Source organism: Podarcis muralis, chromosome 3, assembly GCF_964188315.1.
Source record: "Podarcis muralis chromosome 3, rPodMur119.hap1.1, whole genome shotgun sequence".
In the NCBI taxonomy this organism is placed as follows: Eukaryota; Metazoa; Chordata; class Lepidosauria; order Squamata; family Lacertidae; genus Podarcis; species Podarcis muralis.
This window is the reverse complement of record NC_135657.1, coordinates 17,451,574-17,469,662: the sequence shown is the minus strand read 5'-3', so window position 1 is coordinate 17,469,662 and position 18,089 is coordinate 17,451,574. Positions and strand designations below refer to the sequence as shown.

General features: G+C 45.6%; 1 protein-coding gene across 1 annotated transcript in view; it reads right to left on the bottom strand.

Annotated features, from left to right (window-relative positions):
* Positions 1-15,136: 15,136 nt before the first annotated feature.
* The window catches only part of MRPS5 (mitochondrial ribosomal protein S5), a 55,227-nt gene continuing 52,274 nt past the window's right edge, over positions 15,137-18,089 (bottom strand). Inside the window, exons 10-11 of the mRNA XM_028724947.2 lie at positions 16,713-16,849; positions 15,137-15,699 (exon numbers count right to left, since the gene is read on the bottom strand). Of these exons, the coding sequence (XP_028580780.2) occupies positions 15,475-15,699; positions 16,713-16,849 (362 nt within the window). The 3' untranslated portion in view covers positions 15,137-15,474. The remainder of the gene's footprint in view (positions 15,700-16,712; positions 16,850-18,089) is intronic.

Genomic DNA, 18,089 nt, shown 5'->3' with positions numbered 1-18,089 from the left:
GAAACAAAAGCAGATTGCAATGAGCTCCAAAAGGACGTCTCCAAACTGGATGAATGGGCAACAAAATGGCAAAAGCCGGTACGATATAAGTAAGAGGAAAGTGAGGCGCCTTGGGGCCAGAAAAGCGTGACTTCAAATATATGCTGATGAACGTAAAATGACATAAGAAAGGCGCATCAAGTCCAGCATGCTGTTCTCACAGTGGCCAGCTAGATGCCTTTGGGGAGCCCAAAAGTGCAACAGGACGTGTGATTCTCAGCGAGTGGAATCCAGAGGCAAATCGCCTCTGACAGCGGAGGCAGAACATGGCTGTTGTGATTAGCAGCCATTGGTAGCCTTATCTTCCATGAAACCATCCAATGCTCTTCTATAGATATCCATAGACTGTTGGGTCTGAGTGGTTGGCGACTAACCAGAAAAGAGATTTGGGGTCATGGCGCATAGCTCAGCGAAACCATTGACCCAGTATGCGGTGGCTGTGAAAAAGATGAATTCTACTCCAGGGACCGTTAATGTATGAGATGATGTTCTCAAGAGCAGTACCCCGATTATGGAATCCACTTGGCGCTGATCCTGGCTGGTGGCTTTTAGGAATCTTTTTGACATCTTTACCCAGGCATTTTGTTGATTCATGGGCAAGTGATGCGTTTTTCACTCTTGCTGGGTTGCTTCGTGATTTGAACTACTGCCCTTATCATCTAGTCCAACCCCCTGCAATACAGGAATATATGCTCCTGTCCCATACAGGGATCGAACCTGCAACCTTGCCGTTATCAGCACCACACTCTAACCAATTGAGCTATCCAGGCTGACAACGTTTTACAATATTGTACAGTGCTGGTGATGTACTGTATACTTTGATGTTGTTCCCTGCTCTGGGATTTATTGTAATGAACATTTTTATTTTAATGAATGAATAAATAAATAAATTGAGCAAGAGATCAAAAATAAAACTGCCACAACACAATGTCAGCCCACACTCTTCACTGTCCCTGATTCACCTCAAGTGTTTCTTCCTGTTTGGAATATATCCCTGAACTCTGATAAAGCCTCTTGCTTGTCCAGAGGGGTGTGTGAATGTGTGTAGGAACTAGCCTGCTGTACAAAGGCAAAAACTGACATTCATTCCTCTGCTCTGTTTTTTGCCCAGCATTGGTTCTATTGGTTCTGCCCATGAATGGCATGTGCCATTTGGCTGAAAAGGCTTCCCCAACCCTGTATTTCAACACAGCAGCCATTTAATCTGGGCTGCCTCCTTTGTACAGTCCAGTCCAACATGATTAATTATCTTGGGTTTGGCAGCATTTCCTGCCAGATTCCCCAAATGCCAGGCATTTGGAAGAATTCTGTTGGGTGGCCTACAGCAATAATAATAATAACAATAACAATTTATTATTTATACCCCGCCCATCTGGCTGGGCCTCCCCAGCCACTCTGGGCGGCTTCCAAAAGAATATTAAAATACTATAATACATCAAACATTAAAAGCTTCCCAAAACAGGGCTGCCTTCAGATGTCTGCCTTCAGCAAGCTTTAATGTCTTCAGATGTCTCCCTTCAGCAAGCTATAATTTCATACCCTTTTAACAGTTCACTGATGAAAATAGGGATGCGCTATTCAATGATGATGATGATGATGACTGGATTGCCCCAGCCACTCTGGGAGGCTTCCAACATAATAAAACATTAAACATTAAAAAACTTCCCTATACAGAGCTGCCTTCAGATGTCTTCTAAAGGTTGTATAGTTGCTTATCTCCTTGGCTCATGGGTCAGATGACTCCATACCTTCCAACATTTACTAGATGAAAATACGGACGTCCTAAGGAAAAGCGGGACATTCTGGGATCAAATCAGAAACTGGGGCAGCTTTTATAAAACTGGGAGTGTCCCCAGAAAATAGGGACTCTTGGAGGGTCAGTCATTTGCCAGTCTATTGGCATGCTGGAAAACGTCTAAGAGAAGCCCGATCCACCCCTAATAGGTATGAATTATTACTGAACTTTTAGTGACCCCGGAAAGGAAAGCCTTACTCTTCAAATGACAGTATGTACATGCTTCTGTGCAATAAATTCCTAAGGAACTTATGGGACAAAAGGATGGCGGTATCTGGAGGTGAGCAGAGAGCAATCCTTGTATGGGCTTCTTTTTTCTAAGATGGAACCAAAGAGCCTAATAAATCTGGTGCGGTTTGGCTCCACGTCTTGCAAACAATCAGAAATATGCAGCAAAACTGCTTGTGTGAGAAAATTCATATTTCGGTGTCTTTTACACTCGGTACACCTGTCGAAGGGCAGGTTCTCAAAACATGAAGGGTGGTTTTCTGGAGAGGTGTGTCCAGGGTCTGTCTCTGTCTCTGAAGAGCTTTTCTTCCTTTTGGTTTTGTTAAGCATGCGGTTTTATTTGAAGTAATCTCTTAAATACCTCTAAGACCAGGATTTGTCGAAAATAAGAAAAGAGCAAAGAAGGAGCGTGAAGCTCCCCCACTCCATTGAAAGAACGCATGGGGGAGAATTTATCAGCTCTGCCACGCCCCTGCCACCCATGAAAGGGTTCTGCATGTGTATGCCTCCTCCACATGCAAGCAAGCCCCACAACAAATTTATGTATAAGAGCATTAGTAGTACGCATTCTTACTCGTGAACTGTCCCAATTAAAACAGGACACCCCATTTTACGGGGCCATGCTCTGGCATGAAAAAATTGTTCTGGTCCTAAAATATGTATTTTGTATCCCATGCTCTGGTTGTATATGTGTTTAAATAAAGCCACATATTGTAAAATCGCCAACATCTCTATTGACTTCAATTTCAAGGAAACAGAACCCTGGGTAAACTATGGATCTTCTAGAACAAGCTCTTTGCTGCTCAGAGACTGGGGTGTGTATATTATTATTATTATTATTATTATTATTATTATTCATTGCCTTTCTAATATGTTACCTGGGCAGTTTACCACAAAATATTCAAAACACCATAAAATAAATAATACATTGAAATACACCCATTTCTGCCTTCCCCTGTGCTTTTAGATGACAATATCAGTCCTTGAGATATCTGGCTCTGAAGCCCTGGTCCTCCTCAGCCCACTCAAGTCACGTTTTGAACATTACACCAGTGTTGATGGGAAAGGGAAAGCGCCTTCACAGCGAGTTGCCTGGGGTTTTCTGTATACCAATGCAAGCCGGCGCTTGCATTTTAGGGTACACAATAAAGGTGTGCAAACATGAATTATAGTAGTCTTATCGCTCTGCACAGCGACCATCTGTGGAAGAAGGGAACTGAGGGAAAAGATTTGGCAAGCCACAGGGACTCTCGGCTCTCAGCTGTGTTTGAAGAATCCCTATTAAAATGTAAAACAAATATTCTTCTCTTTGTACATTTGTTTTGCCTCCCATATTAAGCAATGCCCTCCCCCTTTTATTACCTCAGAACGACAGTTTCTTCAGTCTGAATGAAAGAGGCGCCTACGTAGCAACTACATAAACCTGATTTATCACATGAAAACAAACCGGTATCTATTGCTGGATCCTATTTACACTAAAGCGATGGTTAAAAGCCAGTGCTATCAACAATTCTTTTTCCAGCAGGTTCCAATACTTGCCTTAGGAGTCTTGAGGGGGCCGCTGACAAAATGGGCCGCATCCCAGTTGGTTTACCTGGCTGTGTTAGCAGCGGCAGGTGGCAATGGCGCTGTGGTCAGAAGTGGGTGGTTTGAAACTGCCTTTTGCATTTCCCATAATGCCCTGTGTGCTGGCTCTGGCTCTGTGTGAGTCTTTCATGTCTACGTGACCGGGCAAACTTTAATCGGTGAAGCTGGAAAGAGATGCTCGGATGGAAATTTCTCCCTGCTGCGCTGCAACCCTGTCAGCAGTCAAGGGGACAGCCCTGTTAAAAGTGCCGTAAAATCACTGTGCGTTTAGAAAGAGCTTCAGTCGTGTTGTCGCAGTGAATTCTTACAGCAGCTTTGTAAGGGAAGTCAAGATTAAAAACCCCATATTGCAGGAACAGGGCAGGCGAGGGCGTGGAGGCGGAAAGTCAGTGACTTCCCTGAGGCTACCTGCTGAGTCCACCGGCAAAAGGAGAGATTTGGAAGGAGAACTTCCCGTTTGACTGCCCCTACAGCAGCGGAACTAGAAAATGTTGTAAATGGGGTTTTTCCCTGCACAGTGTAAATTTGGTGGAGGAAGATGACTGGGGTTGAAGGTGGGGAGATTATGAATCGTCCTTGCAGGTATCGGCACTTTTGTGGGTTAAACCACAGAGCCTAGGGCTTGCCGATCAGAAGGTCTGTAGTTCGAATCCCCGTGACGGGGTGAGCTCCCGTTACTCAGTCCCTGCTCCTGCCAACCTACCAGTTCGAAAGCACATCAAAGTGCAAGTAGATAAGTAGGTACTGCTCTGGCGGGAAGGTAAATGGCGTTTCCGTGCACTGCTCTGGTTCGCCAGAAGCGGCTTAGTCATGCTGGCCACATGACCCGGAAGCTGTACGCCGGCTCCCTCGGCCAGTAAAGTGAGATGAGCGCCACAACCCCAGAGTCGGTCACGACTGGACCTAATGGTCAGGGGTCCTTTTACCTTTACTAAGTCGTCATTATTCAGCCAGTGTTCTGGAATAAAGTACTCAAAAACCCACTTCCTTTTCTACTACAAAAAAATCTGACTTTTGTGAAAGATCCATGGATCCTCAATATTGTTACGTGCCACCTCCATTTCTGAGGCGAAAAGCTGCAGGGGTTCCTGAGCTCACCCAGGGTTCGGTTTCCTTGGAATTCAGGTTGAGACTGGGGAGTCTTTTCGATATATGGATTTATTTGCACACAACCTCTCGCAGGACATCTTTGGAGGGGAAAAGCCTGGGAAGCTAGCCCTTCTAGTAGAAGGAAAACTCTGATTTTTAACCTCTGTTGCCTTGCTTCAGGAAGCTTTTAATGTTCGATAAGAATGTATTAATTACAATTACAGTGGTACCTCAGGTTAAGTACTCACCGTATTTTTCGCTCTACAAGACGCACCAGACCATGAGACGCACCTAGTTTTTGGAGGAGGAAAACAAGGAAAAAAACATTCTGAATCTCAGAAGCCAGAACAACAAGAGGGATCGCTGCGCAGCGAAAGCAGCGATCCCTCTTGCTGTTCTGGCTTCTGGGATAGCTGCGCAGCCTGCATTCGCTCCATAAGACGCACACACATTTCCCCTTACTTTTTAGGAGGGAAAAAGTGAGTCTTATAGAGCAAACAATACGGTAATTCGTTCCAGAGGACTGTTTTTAACCTGAAACTGTTCTTAACCTGAAGCACCTCTTTAGCTAATGAGGCTTCCCGCTGCCGCCGCGCCACCGGAGCACGATTTCTGTTCTCATCCTGAAGCAAAGTTCTTAACCCGAGGTACTATTTCTGGGTTAGCGGAGTCTGTAACCTGAAGCGTATGTAACCCGAGGTACCACTGTTATTTGTGCAAATTCAGGATGTGCTTTGCATATTGCTTGCTAAGGTGTGAATATCAAAAGACTCCATAAATGTCACGATTCTCACCTTCCAGGCTAACACTTTAAGCTTATGAAATTCAGGCCACATGCATTTCTTCGGATAGAAGCAAACATTTAATTCAAACATATCGGAGATGTGAGGTGCTTTTGGAATGGGATTCAGTGTTGTTCAGTTTCTGAAGACGCCAGACGGATCAATCCCATCAGTGCCTTTCAAACCCTGCAGTTCAACACCCCCCTGTTTTATGTCAGTCTAGGGTCCCTCCTGCCCCATACGTCAGTGGTGTTGACTGTCCCTGGAGTGAAACTTGAATTGGCTGCTGTCTAGCAGATGCACAGAGCCAGAGAGCACGGAAGATGCTTGTCTCTGTGCGCTTCTCTGACAAAAATATTTGACACGGGCCCTTATTTGACTAAGAGAAACAGACTTTGTTCCTGTAGGGGAGTTTGTTCTGGCACTTAACTGACAAGCAGACGAATACCTCCCCCCAGCCCAAAAGCCTGCATAGCACTTGAGTTATATCGGTGGAGCCCAAGGGACATAACAGAACAGCTCAGTAAACTTTTTAAGAAGACCCATTGACAAGGCTCAGGGCAGGTCTGAAATAGCAAATCCCCCTCATTCTTTAGGCCCTGCAGCAAGGAAGAAGATTTCTGGGCAGATGGCTGAAGCCGGAATATAATGCATATGTCTTCCAATAGCGAGCCATGAATTCTCGCGGAACTAATGAAGAAAATACGCTCTGAAGCTGTACGGATGCCCTCCAAAGAGCTTCCTTGGTGGATCAGACCAAAGATTTACTAGTCAAACGCCCTGCTTTCCACAGCAGCCAGCCAGGTGCCTTTGAGAAGTAGCCCCCAAGCAAGAAATGAGCCCCTCTGCTGCTCATGATCCCCAGGAACTGCTTCTGAATATGAAGTTCCTTATAGTCACCATGAATAATACTATGAACCAGTCATTTGCCTAATCACCTTTTAAGGCCAAATGTGGCCATCAGCACACCACGTGGCAATGAATTATACCAACTAATTATGCACACTTCCTTTCATCGCCCCTGGATCTCACGCAGGACAGCACCTTCCCGTTTCAGCTCAGGTGGAGAAATGGGATGGTCCAGTACCCTATGGCACCCCACACCACATTTCTCCAGGGACTAATCTATACTTGTGAGTTATAAATGCTTTATAAAACTGTGACACCAGGGGGCGCTGTACAGCAGTCAATGGAAGCTTACGTTAAGAGTTATATAACTTTTTTTGTTAGCGTTTGTTGTTGTTTTTTAGAGCAGTATAGATCCAGCCCAGGTTGATGAGAAGCCGAACTGTCTTTGGCTAAGGTCCATCATACCCAAAGTACCGGTAGCATCCTATCATATTATCTGGGATCGGAGTTTAATTGAACGCAAAATTTGAGTGTGGTCGTATAATAATAATAATAATTTATTATTTATACCCCACCCATCTGGCTGAGTTTCCCCAGCCACTCTGGGCAGCTCCCAATCAAGTGTTAAAAACAATACAGCGTTAAATATTAAAAACTTCCCTCAACAGGGCTGCCTTCAGATGTCTTTTAAAGATAGGATAGCTGCTTATTTCCTTCACATCTGAAGGGAGGGTGTTCCACAGGGTGGGCGCCACTACCGAGAAGGCCCTCTGTCTGGTTCCCTGTAACCTCACTTCTCGCAATGAGGGAACCACCAGAAGGCCCTCAGCGCTGGATCTCAGGGTCCGGGCTGAACGGTGGGGGTGGAGACGCTCCTTCAGGTATACAGGATCGAGGCCGCTTAGGGCTTTAAAGATCAACACCAACATTTTTAATTGTGCTCAGAAACGTACTGGGAGCCAATGCAGATCTCTCAGAACCAGTGTTATGTGGTCCTGGCGGCCACTCCCAGTCACCAGTCTAGCTGCCGCATTCTGGATTAATTGCAGTTTCCGGGTCACCTTCAAAGGTAGCCCCACATAGAGCGCATTGCAGTAGTCCAAGCGGGAGATAACTAGAGCATGCACCACTCTGGCGAGACAATCCGCAGGCAGGTAGGGTCTCAGCCTGTGTACCAGATGGAGCTGGTAAAGAGCTGCCCTGGACTCAGAATTGACCTGTGCCTCCATGGACAGCTGTGAATCCAAAATGAGTCCCAGGCTGCACACCTGCTACTTCAGGGGCACAGCTACCCCATTCAGAACCATGGAATCCCCCACACCCGCCCGCCCCCTGTCCCCCCAAAACAGTACTTCTGTCTTGTCAGGATTCAACCTCAATCTGTTAGCCGCCATCCATCCTCCAACCACAGTATCAGGAATACTTTGACATTCTTGCAGCCAAATTAGCTTCATCTACATTGAGGTTAGCCCTTCATCTAGGTTCCACCTGTGAGGTTAAAAGGAGGGAACTCAGCCTTCTTATCACTGCCCGAGCTTTTGCAGAGAGGGAGAGAACATTTGATACTTGCTTTCAGCCAGAGAAATGTGGCAAACCATTTGTCTTCTGGCCATGGACTGATGCCAGCATAGTTAGGGATTTGGAAATCCAAAGCTGCCTGGCCACGCGAGGCTTAAATCACCTCTGATAGCCTCTCGTACATTTATTCAGCCATTTGATCTGCATCTGCATGAGAAAGGAAAAGCGCAAGAAAGGCATTTATCTTCTTTTGGCAAAGAGCATTCTCCCAAATGCAGGTTTTACATTTGCATTGCAAACTGCTCAGAGCAGGAGCTGCTTCCAGGACTCGTCACGCTTGCAAAATGCAACCTGCTCCAAGCACTCCTTCCTTCCTGCCAGCCAATAGCACCATCAACCTGGCTCATCCTGACGGCTGATTTCATTATATTCTTTAAAACGTTCTATAGAGTGCAACCGAACATCATAATTCAGCGTCGAACTGCTGTGCTGTGGCAGACAGAAACAGTCCATCTAGGTTAGTTTTCTGGCAGTTGAAGCCCACATGCCACAGAGAAGATGGAGATAGCTCAGTCAGAGGAGCGTGAGACCCTTAATCTCAGAGTCATGGGTTCAAATCCCACACTGGGCGAAAGATTGCAGGGGGTTAGACTAGATGACCCTCGTGGTCCTTCCCATCTCTACAATTCTATGATTCTATGTCATTTATCACCAGCAGCTGATAGTCAAAAGCGTATCGTCTTGGGGCATGGGAGATCACATTTCTGGCTGTTGGGGCTGGCAGACAGCAGCAGTGGTAGAAGACTCCTGCTCCCGGTACTCATATATGTTTAAAATCTGCTTTGGCAAGTACAGTAGCCATCATTACATGCCGTGGGAATGATTTCTTCAGGATAAGGACGTGCTGAGCTGTATAAAGAGGTGCTTCATTTCTGTTTGTCTTAAACTTTCAGATCGGTCACCTCAAATATTTTAAAATACAGTGGTACCTCAGGTTAAGTACTTAATTCGTTCTGGAGGTCCGTTCTTAACCTGAAACTGTTCTTAACCTGAAGCACCACTTTAGCTAATGGGGCCTCCCGCTGCTGCCGTGCTGCCAGAGCACGATTTCTGTTCTCATCCTGAAGCAAAGTTCTTAACCTGAAGCACTATTTCTGGGTTAGTGGAATCTGTGACCTTAAGCGTATGTAACCCGAGGTACCACTGTAGTAGACATAGAATTGTAGACACGCTCTAACTGGCTAAGCTACTGTATTTTTCGCTCTATAAGACACACTTTCCCCCTCCTAAAAAGTAAGGGGAAATGTGAGTGCGTCTTATGGAGCGAATGCAGGCGGGAGGCTCTGCTCAGCGCTCTCTTTAAAGAGCGTGCGGAGTGTGTGTGCAGCTCTTGGGGGCTTTTCCCCGAGGAGGGAGAAGGGCTGCCCCTTGCCTGGGAGAGGCTGCGCGCGGCTATCCTATAAGCCAGGACAGCCAGCGGGATCGCTGCACTGAGACCCGGCTGACTGTCCTGGCTTCTTGCTTAGCTGTGCACAGCCTCCCCTTGACTTCTGGGATTCAGAATATTTTTTTTTCTTGTTTTCCTCTTCCAAAAACTAGGTGCGTCTTATGGTATATCATTTTATATGAGTTGATGGCTAGAACTCAACCAGCTTTACAGATCTCTGCATGCCTGAATAATCAGCTACCTGCTCAGCAATGGAGAAACTCTAATGGCAAAACGTAGCACCGTCTGCACCAAATGTTTCTTATTATTTCTTGAGATCTAATTATTTCTTCCTGGAGTGTGGGAGGACGCTGCTTGAAACCCTCAGCAACAGCAATTAAAACCAATGCAAAACTCGGTTCCCCCACTAATTTGTTTAAAGTAATTAGCTGAACATAATACGGAGTTGGTTTAAAAATAAAAATTAAAAATCCTAGTTACAATGACTCAGCATGACCTTTTGAACATCACTGATTCCGAACTGCGCCTTTCCTCCTATTCAGAGTCATTTCCACAAATTCCATGCAATGCTGCTGGAGCCATGATCTCAGTGGCAAAATCTGATAAGAGCCTGGGCAACAGGAACAGGATCAACAAAACATTTTATGTGAGAATGTGGCAGTAGCACACCCATTAAAAACAAATGGAATTAATTCATCTTCTCGATTATTTTTAAGGCATTCCCAAGGAAGTAGCCAATTACTTGACGGACAATGCAACCCCAAGGTTGCGCATGGATGCAAGGGATAGCAAAGAAAGTTTTATCCAGTGCACGCCAGGCTCAATGGCCTCTGAACTGCATCACTTTTAATTGCAAGTTGGAGCAAATTTCAACTTTGAATGCTCTTCACACCACTGCAGCTAGCAAACGCCACCATCTCAACCCCATGGCATAGTGGAGGGGGGCTCTGGGACGGTTGCCCTGGGTGCAAAATTGTTAGGGGATACAAAATTTCAACACCCGGCGCTGCCTCACCACAGCGGCACGCTTCCATCGCTGGGCTCCATTGAAAACGGCTTCTCCCCGTGAACTAGGAAGTGGACAACAGAACAACTTTTTTTCTTGCAATATCTTGGGTGACGCAGACGCTAATAATAATAGTAATAATAAGAATAAGAATATAATAATAATAATAATAATTTTTATTTATACCCCGCCCTCCCCAGCCAAGGCCGGGCTCAGGGCGGCTAACAAGCAATAATAAAAACAAATTGAATGAATACAACTTAAAAACAAAATTAAAATACAACATTAAAATATTGAAACATTAAAATATTGAAACATTAAAATATTAAAATGTAGCCTCATCGCAGGAGAAGAAAGGAAAAGAAAAAAGAAAGAGGGGGAGGGAATCAAATTGGCTCCAAGCCAAAGGCCAGGCGGAACAACTCTGTCTTACAGGCCCCGCAGAAAGAAATCAGATCCTGCAGGGCCCTGGTCTCATGAGACAGAGCGTTCCACCAGGCCGGAGCCAGAGTTGAAAAGGCCCTGGCTCTGGTTGAAGCTAATCTAACTTCCTTAGGGCCCGGGACCACTAGGCTGTTGCTATTTATGGACCTTAAGGTCCTCTGTGGGGCATACTGGGAGAGGTGGTCCCGTAGGTACGAGGGTCCTAGGCCGTGAAGGGCTTTAAAGGTCAAAAGCAGCACCTTAAATCTGACCCTGTACTCCACCGGTCAGCTGAATGATCATGTGTACTCAGTTTCCCACCCTCCTCCATGCAGCCCCGGGTGCTTGCAACCCGCGCTATGCCACTGTCTCAACCCACTGTCTTACAGAGTTTAAAAGTTTCAGAGAAGCCAAGGGTGGTGAATTTTTGGCTCTGCAGATGTTGCTCAACTTTAGCTCCACCATCCCTGATCATTGCCCACGCTGCCTGACTGTGGTGATAGGAGATGGAGTCTAACAACATCTGGGCCCCAAAGTCGAAGTGCATTGGCTTCCCATCCCTGAATAAGCCATGTTCCTCAGTTCAGTAGCTTTTTATCTATGACCTCTGGAACAAGATCTTTTGTCAAGGGGACAATGGAGTACAGAGAAGAGTGCCACCTGGTGGCTGTCGTGTGTCCTAAAGGAAACTGCAGCTCTTCTGGTCATCCATTTATTCCTTAAACCAGTCTGATCAATGGTTTGGGCAGAGTGGTAATCCAGGAATATGTGGAGGGGCACAGGCTCCCCGTGCCTGATGAAAAAAGGACTTCTAAGCTGCCTTTCAAAATATATTTCCAAAATGTCGCATAAAATACAGCATAAAAACGAAAATCAAGATTCACAACTGAAACAGTAAAATAGGCTTATCGCTTCAAGCTGTCCATTCCACCGTAAGCACTAAAACCCGACTTCGCAAGCCTTTGAAAGCAAGATCCAGAAATCTGTTGGGAGAACACAGAGGAGTGTCTCTTTCTCGCTGTTGTTCATTAGGCTGCCAGTGGAGCTGCTTCTCCATGGAAATATTACCAAGATGGGTCAATATGACATACGGTTTGTGGGCGGAAGTCTGTGGACTCTTCAGATAATCCCCCCTCCCAAAAAAAAATCTCTTCAAGGCTGGGCAGTAAATCAATGCTGGTTCATGATGCCACAGAAGAATGAAGGACTAGATAGAACACAAAGACACAAAGACCACTTGTATCTTTAAAAATAAAAATAATAATACTGTACAGGGAAAATAAACACCTGCGGTTAGTGTTTGGCTCAGAACTTCTTTTTTATATAAATTTATTTATTTGGTTTTTCAGATTAAAATTTTAGTCATACATCCAACATACAAACAAGATTCCAAAGAATCGCCTGGACTTCCCTCCTCCCCATTGTGGCTCCTATTGTTAATCATTTCCTCCCGCATATTTTATAATACAGTGGTACCTTGGGTTACATACGTTTCAGGTTACAGATGCTTCAGGTTACAGACTCCACTAACCCAGAAATAGTACCAATCCAAATCTTTTACCTCTCCACTGTGTCCAAAATTCACCATTAAACCAAACGTGTTATTCCAATCCCACTAACGATTTTAACTGTTCGCAATGGTTTTTAAGATAAATTATTAAAAAAAATTCCCCATTCCTTATTAAAATCACGGTCTTCCTGATTTCTGATTCTTCCGGTCAGTTTAGCCATTTCGGCATAATCCATCAACTTGATCTCTGGTACCTACCTACCAGGCTCAGAACCTCTTCAGCCTTTCCCTCCCGGATGATGTGCCGGTCATTCAGGGTGGCTCCTGAGAGGCTGCTTTGTGCTGAAGCACAGCTGAAGTTCTAAGCACACACATAGGCACACGCTTTGCAATGGCCACACATAGACCCTAAACTGCGAAACTCCCTCCCCAAAGGGGTACATGCAGCACCTTTGTTGTCTGGTGCATTCTGAAGATGTATCTTTTTATCCGGGCCTTTGACAGTTAAAAGGTTTTTGCTATACGGGACCTGCCTCTTTTGCCAAATCTGTATTTGTATTTGTCCTAAGTCCGGTGGAGGTATCATGGAGGGGCGGTGGTGGTCTGATCCCAAGGAGGAGAGGAGCTTAGGGAGTTGGGAGCCGGATGACCCTGGAAGTGTCAAGAGTCCAGGGAAATTGTTGGTAGTGTGGTGGTTGGCAAGCCAGATCTCAGAGAAGAGGAGTTTGGATTTGATATCCCACTTTATCACTACCCGAAGGAGTCTCAAAGTGGCTAACATTCTCCTTTCCCTTCCTCCCCCACAACAAACACTCTGTGAGGTGAGTGGGGCTGAGAGACTTCAGAGAAGTGTGACTAGCCCAAGGTCACCCAGCAGCTGCATGTGGAGGAGCGGGGACGCAAACCTGGTTCCCCAGATTGCGAGTCCACCGCTCTTAACCACTACACCACACTGGTACCAAGTGAGTTTGCAGAGGAGAGTTCTGCTCCGGTGAAAGCAAACTCCCCTAGTGTCTGTTAGTTGGGGACACCCTTGCATCAGAGGGCATGGGGGGGGGGCTGGGAAGTGGCCACCCCAGCTGCATAGCCAATGAAGAGGTTCCAAACCACAAAAACATTGCCAGACTGTGTTCCTGTTCTCATACTGAGCGTGTGGGTTTCTCCATCAATGCTGTTGTCTGGGCTTCTTGAGACCAATTGTCTATTAAGTTCGTGCACCTATCCCAGGGGTCAGCAAACTTTTTCAGCAGGGGGCCGGTCCACTGTCCCTCAGACCTTGATTATCATCTATCTATCTATCTATCTATCTATCTATCTATCTATCTATCTATCTATCATCTATCTATCTATCTATCTATCTATCTATCTATCTATCTATCTATCTATCATCTATCTATCTAACTATCTATCTAATCTATCATCTATCTATCTATCATCTATCATTTTGGGGTAAATGAATGAATTCCTATGCCCCACAAATAACCCAGAGATGCATTTTAAATAAAAGCACACATTCTGCTCATGTAAAAACCCACTGATTCTCAGGCCGTCCGCCGGCCAGATTTAGAAGGCGACTGGGTCGGATTTGGCCCCCGGGCCTTAGTTTGCCTACCCATGACCTATCCCCTCAAGAACCCACTGTTGGCTCCTCCTGCTCAGTTCTCATTTGCTTCTCAGCAACTCAGATATCGAAAATGCCCCGCTCCCCATTGGATGCCAGGTTTTGACTCCCACCTCCCCTGCCATTCTGAACAGAGAAGAGGTGCAAGGAGCTTGTTTGTGAGCAAGGGCAGCCGCAGCTGATGGAGGTGACTTCCCCCCCTGTTAATGGGGCATCCCATTTTGTGCCCCCCCCCCTCTCCCCTGCCCCAGTATCTGTTGGATACAGCACAGCACACATTTTTTTGTTACGGGCGCTTTATCATCAAAATTCCACCGGCCCTGAAAAGGTTGGCAACCCTTGATCCCCTGCCGCTGCTGCTTTAATGGGGGAAGCCATAAAAACAGCTATTATTCTCATTCATCTTAATCCAGAAGCACAGTGCAGCGCAGGCTGCATGCCTACAGGAACATCTGTGAAGACCTTCTGCCTCTATTGAAATTAATGAGGCTTCCACCGCGGATGGGAAAGCTCCCGATATACATGGTTCAAATCACCTGCATTTATAAGAGTTTGCTGGATCGTGGCGGATGCATTTTGGAACGACTATTACAACTGTAGCCCAACCTCTCTCTTAACAATAGGTCTTGTTTTTCGTTTGTTTGTTTGAAATGAATTCCTTCAAGAGCAGACTTTCAGGTGTTTTCTCTCTCCCCCTTTCTTACACCGCTAACAGGACTGGGTAGTGCTTTCCTTGAGTACAAGGCATGAAATTTATTACGGTCAGAGACCAGCTTGAGAAACACAAATGGAACTACAATCCCAATAGCAAAACAAACATTTAAAACAACTGAGTACAAGGCATGTTTCTGGCAAGCTTGTGGATTTTATTTCTTTAAAATAGTGAAGCAAAATCTGGGTTGCCTCCAACAGCATGCAAGGAGACAATTAGTTTTTTTAGTGTGGCAGTGCCTAAACTTTGGAACTCCCTGCTGATTGACAGGAGGCGGGGGGGGGGGGGCTTTGCTGTGTTTCCTTTGGTGCTGGCTTAAAACATTTTTGTTCAGTCAATTAACGTAGAATGCCGACTTGTGTTTTAATCTTTTAATGCTAACTTTTGACTTTAATTATCTTGCAAACGTCTTCAATGCCTGTCTTTAAGCATCTTTTTAGCGACAGTTTTAAATTTTGTGTGTGGCTTAGAGGTTTTATTAACAATCAGACAGTATATAAATGCAGTGAAACAAATAAGTAGGCAGGACAGGATTTTGTCACAACTTTATTTCTGCCACATTGTTTGACAGTTCACCCCCTCCCCAAGTTACGCATGAAAACAACCTGTTGGTTGCAGGCTCTCCCACCCCTCCACGGCCCAGGTCAGCCACAATAAAGCAGATGCAGTTATGAAATTGCAATTTTAGTGCACGGGCGCTTGCACTAAACAGAGAGAGAGTGCCCACTGGAGAGAGGCAGCCAAGCTGTTTTGAGCCCCTAAGTTAGAACGAAACCTTCACACAGCATTTATCTTGGAAATGAATTCTAGGACTCTGTGTCGATGGTACATCTTCCTCGGCTTTTGGGCATCTATATACGGACCCGGTCTATGAAGCTGTTCTTCTCACATTTGCCCAGACGTTCTTCTTCATTCCTTGCGCTGCCTTCACTTCACTGAACTCCAATTTGACATTGAGAGCTTCATCCTCGGGCTCCGGATCTTCTCGGATCGCCCCCTGGGGCTTTGCGACGACGACGGGAAGTGGGCCGCGTTCTTCACAGAATTCTACCACGTAGAGGCCTTTCTTATTGGCTAGGTTTTGGTGAGTTTCCTAGTTGGGGAGGGGAGAGGAAAGGCAAACATTTAAGCCACAAGTAGAAGAAGAAGGAGAAGAAGAGTTTTGGATTTGATATCCCGCCTTTCACTCCCTTTAAGGAGTCTCAAAGCGGCTAACATTCTCCTTTCCCTTCCTCCCCCACAACAAACACTCTGTGAGGTGAGTGGGGCTGAGAGACTTCAGAGAAGTGTGACTAGCCCAAGGTCACCCAGCAGCTGCATGTGGAGGAGTGGAGACGCAAACCCGGTTCACCAGATTACGAGTCCACCACTCTTAACCACTACACCACACTAGCTGATCCATCCAATTTCAAACCATAACCATGTAGATATTCTGCATAGTTGGCTCTAAGGCTTTAGTGGCGAGATTGGCAAGTCACCTTTTTCTTCTAAACAAGAGAAGGGATGCTTTAGGATCCAGCAACTCAGAAACAGTTTTGGAAAGAAAACAGGCACCTGCTAGACACAGGTAACCTCACATTTTATTATTATTTTAAAATATATATATGTTGCTAGCCCTCATGGATGCAACAATGAGCTACAAAATATCCAGGTGATATGAAACCAGAAAGAAAGCCAAGAAACTCAAAATCAATCAGTCTTGTTTTTTCAAGTCTTGTGATCAGCTCAATTAGCATGAATAAAGATTAAGCTGGTGCCCTAATAAGCCTTAACTGTGAGAGTCTGTGTTCTCAGGAAGGATTGAGTGCATGATCCCTCAGACCCTGGACTGGTTTGCACACAACCATGGCTTAGTGCAAACCCAGAGAGGCAACTGCAGCTGCCTTGCTCCTCTCTTGCCAGGCTGTTGCACTAACAGTTTATTACAGAATGACGCAATGCATGATCCCAACCCCCAGTGCATCATCTCTTAACCATGGATAGCAAACTTTTGGGCAGAGGGCAAGTTAGAATGCAAAGTGGCAGTCTTGCCCCTCCAATTGACATGCATAGGACTGTATTGTAACAAAACATGAGCCACCCTGGATAAGATCGGGCATGTCTTACCTGTTTTGCTAATCCCCTGAAGAGCGCTCGGGTGACATTGAGTAAATTCCTGGATCCATAAAGCTTGGCGTACATGTCTTGAATCCCAATAAGTTTGCACATGGTAATGATAGCTCGGTGGCAGTGAAGACCGTATCCTGGGGGAAGCAGTTAGTGAGCATTAAAGCAGCCCAGTAAAATAATTACTAAACAATTGCTTTCGGCATGGAATTACACTACAAATCACACCAGTCTGAACCATCACAATCTGCACCTGAGCCTGAGATGGGTACAGATTGGCCAGGGGCTCCAAAACTCGATGAAACCGCCCAGTCAACCCCAATTTACCTTCTCTCCTCCCCTGCTGTCACTAAACGCTTTCGCACAAGTGTTTAAACTGCGGGCCGGAACATCATTTAAGCGAATCATACTTTATTTATACCTGAGTCCACACTGAATCACTGCCTGCCCAAATATAGTTTGCAGAGCTCCGGAGACTAGACCTTCTTACATATCAGAGAATCAGACCCTAATCAGAGATGCACACAGCCCTGGGCTGCGATGTTGAGCAGACCCGAGACAGGGAAAGAACAGGAACCACAGGAACTGAGAAACTATGTATTCTTCCTTAAGGCCTGAGGTTTTAATTCAAGCCAGAAGGCCATGGCACGGTGCATTGTATCACCTGTGTTATTCTAGAGGTGTAGGAGAGAAGGAAGAGAGAAAGAGAGAGCAAAGACCTATCCAAATATTGCACAGCAGGGAGATTAAGTGCATGTCTTCCCCTCATCCGAAGACATTTATACCAACTGCACAACGTGAGATTTATAGCGAGGTTTTTATAGGCCTCCAATTAAGGGCACTACTTAAAGACATCAGCCACAAGTGATGCAAAAGGAGGACTGCCCTTCTGAAATAACTGTGCTTTGGCGGAGGAAACACTCCCATTGAGCTGATCTCGGTAACAGTCTGGGTAGCTAGAAATGAGAAGCAGAACAGTGCAAGCTGTGAGAATAGGTCTGAGGAGCAGTCAGAGCTTTCAAGAAGCTTAAAATGGGAAGCTTGCCACCAAAGCGACAGGATTTTGAATGGCATTCATTTCATGCATTCATTTGGGTGGGAGGCAACGTGCTTGTTAATGGGAGCAAGGCGATTTATTATTGAAAGCACTGGTCACTGCTCTGTTGCTAAGCAAACTCCCTGCGCTGCTTTCATTTATCATCTGAATATGCCACTTGCTCAAAGCTTTTTATTCTGCAAAACTGGTCCTACAGGAGGCTGAGGGAATTGCCATCAGACCTGGATACTTCGGCAATTCAGTTTCACCTTTGGGGGGGAAGGGAGCTCTAAGCCTCTCCTCCCATCACTTTGAAGCCAACAGAGATAGGTATAACATAG